The sequence below is a fragment of the Eretmochelys imbricata genome, chromosome 8, assembly GCF_965152235.1.
Source record: "Eretmochelys imbricata isolate rEreImb1 chromosome 8, rEreImb1.hap1, whole genome shotgun sequence".
NCBI lineage: Eukaryota > Metazoa > Chordata > Testudines > Cheloniidae > Eretmochelys > Eretmochelys imbricata.
Window position 1 is genome coordinate 108,508,461 of NC_135579.1, and position 9,425 is coordinate 108,517,885.

General features: G+C 48.3%; 1 protein-coding gene across 1 annotated transcript; it reads left to right on the forward strand.

The window, feature by feature from the left end:
- The first annotated feature begins 387 nt into the window (after window positions 1–387).
- On the forward strand, window positions 388–8,101 carry C8H1orf210 (chromosome 8 C1orf210 homolog). The gene is made up of 2 exons (XM_077825392.1): window positions 388–799; window positions 7,767–8,101. The coding sequence occupies exons 1-2, from the start codon at window positions 388–390 to the stop codon at window positions 8,099–8,101; spliced, it is 747 nt and encodes a 248-aa protein (XP_077681518.1).
- The last annotated feature ends 1,324 nt before the right edge of the window (window positions 8,102–9,425 follow it).

The following is a 9,425-nucleotide window of genomic DNA, read 5'->3' on the forward strand; positions in this document are numbered from 1 at the left end:
GTTCATCTCACTCTGTAAATTGTGTTGTGATTATAGACTCACAGTGACCCACTCTATGCTGGTCTTTATCTAATTGTACTGGCCTGTGTCAGAGACTGGATATTGGACTAAAACAACCATTGGTGTGATCTGCTCTGCTAGCTCCTATGTTCCTAAAATTTTTTCTGTTTTTCTCTCAAACTCTGCAACAAACAATTAAGGTAATGAATTATGTTTGAAATTTTTGAGAGTCTCCTGGAGAATCCTACCAGGGATGCAGAACCCCTCATATAGATGACAATATTTTCTCAGGGATGGGCTGACTGCAGTGGAAGGAGCCTTCTACACACTCCAGATTCCCTTCCTGGAAACATCACCAGCTTGGACCTTTCCTTCAACTCCTTGGCAATGCCCAGAAGTGGGACTTTCTTGATACACTTCCCTTCTCTGCATGCCCTAAATCTCTCCCACAACATCATTCCCACGCTCTATCCAGCAGTCTTCTCTAACCTCTGGGCGCTTCATCTGCTGGACCTGAGCAGCTGTAACATCTCCCACCTTCACCCAGAAGCTTTCCAGGGCTTGAGAAACCTGGACACGCTGCTCCTGAAAAACAATAAGCTTCAGATTCTGAGGCTGCCTGCGTTCCTTGCCTTCAGAGCCCTTGTCCATCTGGATCTGCGGAACAATGATCTGCTCTCTGTGGATGCACTAGTCCTGCAGCTGATGGAAAGAACCCAACAGGTCCTGCTTCAGGGGAATCCCTGGGTCTGTAATTGCTCCATGTATCCTTTCCAGCAATGGCAACAACAAAGACGAGGTGAGGGAAGGACTGAGGGCAGGGCTACCATGGGTAAAGAGGAGGGACTGAAGGGCAAATGCCCTGGAAGGGTTCAGATAAGGATTACAGGAGTAACAGATGTAGAAATCCTATTTGGTCCCTTTTATTCCATCTCTTCTGATTAATGCAGGTTATTTCCAGCAGACTATTTTCTAGGGTTTGTCTAATCCTTTTTTAAGGGACATCAACTTAAAAAATCACTCTGAAAGTTTTTATGTATTGTGGTTAAAAGTAGAAAAGGAGTACTTGTGGCACCTTAGAGACTAACCAATTATTTGAGCATAAGCTTTATTTGGCATCCGATGAAGTGAGCTGTAGCTCACGAAAGCTTATGCTCAAATAAATTGGTTAGTCTCTAAGGTGCCACAAGTACTCCTTTTCTTTTTGTGAATACAGACTAACATGGCTGTTACTCTGAAACCTGTGGTTACAAGTAATGCCCAAGATTCCTAGAAATCATGCATTAGAGAAAAGGCTTTTTCCAGTTTGGCTAAGATTTTGAAAACTGGGCACCTAAAATTCACCTCCTAATCTACATTTAGGCACCTGAATAAATGGCCAGATTTCAAAAGTGCTAACCACTCAACAGTTCCTATTATCCACTTCAGTGGGAGCAGGACCTCAAACCTCAGAGCCCAGTTTTTGAAATGGACTAGATTTCACGGTGACGGTGTCCCTTTAACTGTTGACATTTCTATCACAATGTGAGACCTTGTCTACACTACAAATTAAGTTGATCTATGTTAGGTCAACATGCAGCCACCACAGTAATTACTGTGTTTTTTCATGTATCAGAGAGGTAGCCGTGTTAGTCTGGATCTGTAAAAGCGGCAAAGAGTCCTGTGGCACCTTATAGACTAATAGACGTATTGGAGCATAAGCTTTCATGGGTAAATACTCACTTCGTTGGATGCATGCTGTGGTTTTTCATATCCATGCTACCCTCCTTCTGCTGATAGTAAGCATCTTCACCAGGAGTGCTTGCACTGACTTAAGTGGGGCAGTGTGGGGGGCTCACAGCCAGACCCCACTCCCCACTCGCTGCCCGGGGCTCACAGCCCAAGCTCCCACCTCAAGACTCGCAGCCGAGGCTGTCAGTGCTGGGCAGCGGGGGGCTCTGGCTGTGAGCCCCACGCAGGGCTGACAGCCAAAAAGCAATGTAAGTAACTCAGTGTCTACACTGACACTGCATCGCCCTATCTACCTCAACTTAAGTGCTACGCCTGTTGCAGAGAAGGAGTTATTAAGGCGATATAGCGGTCGACTTACATTGGTGGGAGCTACACTGTAGTCTAGATGCTTACAGAGCTTGCTCAACTTAAGCTGCCTTATGTCGACCTAACTCTGTAGTTAGGGTTGCCAGGAGTCTGGTTTTCGACTGGAGCACCTGGTCAAAAAGGGACCCTGGCAACTCCGGTCAGCACTGCTGACCGGGTTGTTAAAAGTCTGGTTGGTGGCACAGCAGGGTCTCTGCCTGCCATGGCTCCGTGCGGCTCCCAGAAGCAGCGGCATGTCCCTCCTCCGGCTCTTACATGTAGGGGCAGCCAGGGGGCTCTGCACACTGCTCAAGAGCTGACTCTGCAGCTCCCATTGGCAGGGAACCACAGCCAATGGGAGCTGCGGGGATGGCATCTGAGGAGGGGGCAGTGCGCAGAGCCACCAGGCCATGCCTCCGCGTAGGAGCCAGAGGTGGGGACATGCCACTGCTTTCAAGAGCTGCTTGAAGCAAGCACTGCCCGGAGCCTGCACTACTGATCTCCTCCCACATCCCAACCCCCTGCCCCAGCCCTGATCCCCCTCCCACCCTCTGAATCCCTCGGTCCCAGCCCAGAGTACCCTCCTACACCCCAAGCCCCTCATTCCCAGCCCCATCTGAGTCAGCATCCCCAGCCAGAGCCCTCACACATACACACCCTGGATCCCAACCCCCTGCCCCAGCCCAGAGCTCCCTCCCACACTCCAAACCCCTCACCCCAGCTTGGAGCCCCCTCCTAAACCCCAAATCCCTCATCCCCAGCCCCACATCAGAGCCTGCACCTGCCAGAGCCCTCACCCCCCCCTGCACCCCAACCCTCAGCCCAGAGCTCCCTCCTGCACCCTGAACCCCTCATTTCTGGCCCCACCCTGGAATCCACACCCCCAGCCCAGAGGCTGTACCCCCTCTCACATCCCAACCCTCTGCCTCAGCCTGGAGCCCCCTCCCATATGCCGAACCCCTTGACTCCATGCCCCAGCCTGGAGTCCCCTCCTGCACCCCAGAGCCCTCACCCCATCTTGCATCCCAACCCCGAGCCAGCCTGGTGAACAAAGAGAGGTGGCAATGGTGTGAGCCGGGGGTGGGACCTCAGAGAAGGGGCAGGGCAGGGCAAGGGTGTTCAGGTTTGTGTGAATAGGAAGTTGACAACCTTATCTGTAGTGGAAACCAAGCCTAAATGTATTTGGTGCTTTACAGGTAACAGGCAGCTCACACTGACAGCAACTCCTCCCCCTAATTTTGTTTGTTGCTGATGGCTCCATATTTAGTGATTTCTTCCCTTGTTTCTTCCATTAGGTTTCACTAGAGGCTGAGAACAGGCTAAGTGGGTGGGCACTAGCTGGGGCACTCACTTGTGCTCTTTATATAAGGAGCAAGGGTAAAGACCTCCCTCCAAAATGGGGATGGCAGGATGGGTGGGAAGGTGGAGCCCCTCCTCCTGCAACTGAGTCAGGTTTTGTCTCCTAGCTGTGCAAGTACTCTGTGCCTCCCCACCAGAATTCCAGGGCCAGGAGGTCAAGACCCTGAACTTTCAGGATCTGGGCTGCAGGAGGAAACAGTGGTTTCCTCAGACTCCGCTTTCAGTCAGAAGAAAACTGCTGGCCACAGTGCAGAGAAATGACAGTAAGTGGTGCGGCTACAGGAGCTCTGGTCCCATGTGAACGCTCTAGTTCCCTATTTAATCAGTTTTCCTATCAAGTGGCATATTCCCAAAGTATATACCCCACTGATCCAGTATCTGAGGTCTGAATTCCTGCTCTGCCTCCTACCTAACCCATCGTGAGATTTTGGTTCACTCTGTTCTGCTAGGTTTGGATTCCTCTTCACTGTAATGAACATTCCTGGCAGCATCAGTAGCTGGAGAGGCTGCCTGATCTCTGCTCTGGACCTTGTCAGAGTGAGCGTGTGCTGTCCTGGCTGGGGACAAGGGCTGTAACAGTCATATCGGGTATGTCTGCACTGTAAGTAAAAACCCACAGCTGGCTGGTGTCAACTGGCTCGGGCTAAGGGGCTGTTCAGTTCTGGTGTAGATGTTGGGCTTGGGCTGGAGGCTGGGCACTAAGACCCTGCAATGGTCCCAGAACTTAGGCTGCAGCCTGAGCTGGAACATCTGCATCACAATTAAACAGCTCCTTGGCCTGAGCCCAAGTCAGCTGGCACAGGCCAGCCATGAGTGTCTAATTGCAGTATAGACATACTCTTAGAGCAGGGGTCTTCACAACAAAATTTTTTGTTGTCAGAGTGCAGCCACCAACTCTTGCTGGTGGCCACATTGACACTTTTTCCTAAAATACTTAATTAACTTTTGGAAAAACAAATAAATATGCACATATACATGTCCAAACCATTGTAATCTATTTATGTAGGGTTTTTTTTATTGCAGACTCAATAATTAAAAATAATGCTGTGAAAAGTGATATTTGTATGTTTGTTAATATCACTTATCACAGCCTCCCAGCTACCTACTAAGTGTGCAGTGAAAAGTGACATGTTTTTCATATCACTTTTCTCAGCAACCACCAGGACAAATAAAAGGCTGGATGGGGGGGGGGGGGGATTGGAGGGGGAGGCAGTTGGGACCCAGGGCAATGGTGGGGGGGGAAAGCACCGTTGCTGCAGAGCCAGAGGTTGGTGCCTGCTGCACAACCACCCAAGCCCCTGGTGGTTAGAGGCCAGAGTGTGGGGCTGGAGCCAGGGTCTGCTCCTGAAGCCCCACAGCCAGGCTCCCAAAGTCCTGCCGGTGGAGCCTGCTGCACAGCCACCCAAACCCCATTGCCCCTCCACCCATGGTGGGTCGAGAACACACCTTTCTCCTGCAGTATTGTGCCCCACCTGTCTCCAGAGGCGGTGGAGGGCAGGGCATCCAGGAGCAACAGGGAGGGAGGGAGAGGGGCTGATGTTCTGTGCCCTCCCCATCACCGCCCAGGAGGATGTTGTGGCCACAGGAAAAGCCCCTGGTGGCTGCATTTAAGAAACTCTTTGTTGTCAGATAAAGCACCAGGTAATTTTACAGAACAAAATAAGTTAACCTCATCAAAGCTATCAGAGACTCAGATACTACATGATAGGAACCAATACAATACAGGAGCCCAGAGGCTAGTTAGTGGGAGACTTATGAAATCTGAATGATCTCTTTCCATCTGAGCAGGATAACTATCCCTCCCCCAAGACCTTATGCTGAGCTGCGTTTTAGAAGAAAATTCTTCAAAAAGGTCAGAACCTACCCAGTGTTAGCACTTGAGAGAAATCTTTTACATTAGCAAAGCTGTGGCAGTTTACACCACTTATTCCAATGAACAGCTGCCATTTAACAGCTTCTCAGTATTTAATGAAATGAAACAAAACATTACTCCTTCCTCATCACCCCATTTCCTAGACAAAACATTTGCAAATTCCTATATTCCATTTAACAGAGTGGAGAACCACCCTTTTGTTTTTCTCAGGATTATTCCATTTACACAAATCCTGGCACTTTACATTCAAATTATAAGAACATAAGAGCATAAGAATGGCCCTACTGAGTCAGGCCAAAGGTCCATCTAGCCCAGTATCCTGTCTTCTGACAAAAAGAAAAGGAGGACTTGTGGCACCTTAGAGACTAACAAATTTATCTGAGCATAAGCTTTCGTGAGCTACAGCTCACTTCATCGGATGCATTCAGTGGAATATACAGGGGGGAGATTTATATACACAGAGAACATGAAACAATAGGTGTTACCATACACGCTGTAAGGAGATAATCAACGTGGGCCATTTCCAGTAGTTGACAAGAACATCTGAGGAACAGCGGGGGTTGGGGGTGGGGTGGGGGTGGGAGAAGAGATCAACTGCTGGAAATGGCCCACCTTGATCATCACTACAAAAGGTGTCGTCCCGGACCCCCCCCCCCCTTTGCTGGTAATAGCTCACCTTACCTGATCACTCTTGTTACAGTGTGTATGGTTAGTCTCTTGGTTAGTCTCTAAGGTGCCACAAGTACTCCTTTTCTTTTTGAATACAGACTAACACGGCTGTTACTCTGAGAAGTGTGTATGGTAACACCCATTGTTTCATGTTCTCTGTGTATATAAATCTCCCCGCTGTATTGGCTCTAAGGTGCCACAAGTCCTCCTTTTCTTTTTAGAGTAACAGTCGTGTTAGTCTGTATTCGCAAAAAGAAAAGGAGTACTTGTGGCACCTTAGAGACTAACCAATTTATGTGAGCATAAGCTTTAGCTCACGAAAGCTTATGCTCAAATAAATTGGTTAGTCTCTAAGGTGCCACAAGTACTCCTTTCCTTTTCTTTTTGCGGATACAGACTAACACGGCTGCTACTCTGAAACCTGTCTTCTGACAGTGGCCAGTGCCAGGTGCCCCAGAGGGAATGAACAGAACAGGGAATCATCAAGTGATCCATCCCGTGTTGTTCATTCCCAATTTTGTTAGGCTTTATCTTTGCTGCCCATCCCCACCCAAAAAAAGTGTTAACTAAGGCACATTAACCATCCCACCTTAAAATCCTAGTGGAAACAAGGCACTGTAGTATTTACCACAAGGCAGCTAAGCTATACCCGTGCCTGTGACTGATCTCACTTTTATTATTTTTAACAGTGAAGACATAGCCAAAATTAGGATTTAAAGATGTGTTAGATTATCTGGATCCATCTAGTTAAAACCTTCAAAGCTAAAGACAAAGCAAATTGTACTGTAACACTTGCTCCGCTGAGACTTTAACTTGTGCTGCTTTCACTTGCTAAAGAACAATTTGCTTTGTCTTGACTAAAGTTTAAGGTTTTAATTAGATGGAGCCAGATAACATACCTTTAAATCCTAACTTAGACAAAGCCTTGGTAAATTGTCTCCCAGACATGGGATTATGTGTCACCAAAAAGAAAAGGAGTACTTGTGGCACCTTAGAGACTAACCAATTTATTTGAGCATGAGCTTTCGTGAGCTACAGCTCACTTCATCAGATGCATACCGTGGAAACTGCAGCAGACTTTATATATACACAGAGAATATGAAACAATACCTCCTCCCACCCCACTGTCCTGCTGGTAATAGCTTATCTAAAGTAATCTTCAGGACAGTGGGGTGGGAGGAGGTATTGTTTCATATTCTCTGTGTATATATAAAGTCTGCTGCAATTTCCACGGTATGCATCTGATGAAGTGAGCTGTAGCTCACGAAAGCTCATGCTCAAATAAATTGGTTAGTCTCTAAGGTGCCACAAGTACTCCTTTTCTTTTTGCGAATACAGACTAACACGGCTGTTACTCTGAAATGTGTCACCAAATTATCTCAGAAAAAGTGTTTGAGGGTGTTAACTATTAGTAACTCTTCCAAATTCACTAATACATAAACTCCCTTGTTCCCCTTTAGTAATTAAACCCTCAATTTCCTTTCATACAAAGCTGTACCTGCTTTAATGGTGTTTTCTGTTAGGCTGAAAATTTCAACAGCAGGCAACTTCAGTTCTGAACACACTGGGCCCAATTCACCCTGCAATCATTTGCACCCATGCAAAGAGAATGTGAAGTGGGTGTAAAATGCTACCATTCTAATAGGCACCATTAAGCAGCACCATTGTGGCTTATGGAGCATCAGCCCTATGTCTATGGAAGTAGGGCCTGGCAATTCCTCACCCATCAGGAAGATACTGGTGAGACATGGGTATTCCCTGAACTACTCCATCTCTCTTTCCTCTGCAGCAATCACCACTGCAGCAACCACTTCTTCGCCTGCAGGGAAGGGAGGGAACAGCTGGCCATACTTGGTGGGCTTCCTTGTAGCAGCTGTTGGCATCTCCATCCTGATTGCACTGGCTGCAAAGTGCAAATTATTCCATATGAACTTTGCCAGCTACCGCCACCAGCCACTGCCTGACACCAGCTCGATTGGGGTTGCCTGGGGGGAGAACCAATCCATGCCTAGTGCTGCTGGGCTGCAACTGGAGGATGATGATGGCTTCATTGAAGATAACTACATCCAGCCAAGTGAACAGCTGCAGGAAGAAGACGAATTGGAGCCACATTTCTCCCTCTGAGACTGGGACTTCACCCATGCTCCCCTCCCAGCTGTCCCTCTTCATCTTCTGGGGCCAGGGCATTCAACTCCTGGCCTGTCATTTCAGCCCTCAGCAGCCCAGGACCTCCACCTCCATTCCTAGCCTTCCTTCTCCACTGAGTCATCACTATTCTTGTTTTAGCTTCCACTGTTTAACTTGGGGGGTGGGGCCAACATGAAAAAAGGAGCTGAGAAGTGGCATGAGAGAAGGGTGTGATGAGGAACGGGTCAGCATGGGAGAGGAGTTTATGGGAGCAGAGCTTACTGGGAAGCTATTAGGTTCCAATTTTATCCCTGGTCTAACAGCATCAACTTCATTGGTGTTACACTAGGGAAGAATCACAGAATATCAGGGTTGGAAGGGACCTCAGGAAGTCATCTAGTCCAACCCCCTGCTCAAAGCAGGATCAATCCCCAATTAAATCATCCTAGCCAGGGCTTTGAGTATAACCCAAAGTGCAGGGAGGTCTGTCTTGGCACTGAAAACAAACTGCTCTTTACCCATCTGTACATCTTTGCTTCAGTATTTGAAATGCCATAAAGCAAAAAGTGAAAGCCAGCCTGGTGCAGCCTTTGCTCCTAGCATGAGGCCATGAAGAGACCCCCCACCCTCAGCACCAGCCTCATGCACGCCAGCCTGAGCCAGAGCTCCAGAAGACCAGCATTGAGACGGACACACACCAGCACAGACACTCCTGAGTCTGGTGAAATTGCACAGAGAAGACAAAGGCTAGAACATCCCCCATGAGATCCTGTCTCTCTGCAGCCTCCAGTGACTCTGCTCTGGAGAGGGAGGTACCCCCCATCAACATGACAAAGCCACTAACCTGTGTATCAAGCCTGCTTTCCGATCCTAGCTCATATGAGAGCTCAGAAGCCATAGGAGGGGAAAAGCCAGGGAGAGTTATAAGAGGAGCATGTGGGAAGCTGTCTGGCTGTGGTGCCAAACAGGCTCTGTTGTTTAACCTGACTGTGTGTGGCTGCACAGCATGTCTCACAGGTCACTCTCACGGCTCCTTCCACTTCAGAGCTGGACCTTGTTTGGGTTTATTCCTTTTGATTGGCTGCCCTCCTGGTTACAAGGCCCAGCACTTGCAGTGGGAACTGGCTGCTGAGTCCTGAAACTAGTTTGATGATATCTCTAACACACAGTGATGTTATCCTCGTGCCTACTATCCTCCTGAGGGGTCCCGGCTTTACAGGCTGCATCTGTGGGGATTCTTCATCAAGGGTGAAATACAGCCATCTGTTTAAGAGAACAGGAGGCAAAGGAGAATCCTTGGCCTAGTAGAAACTGCACAAGC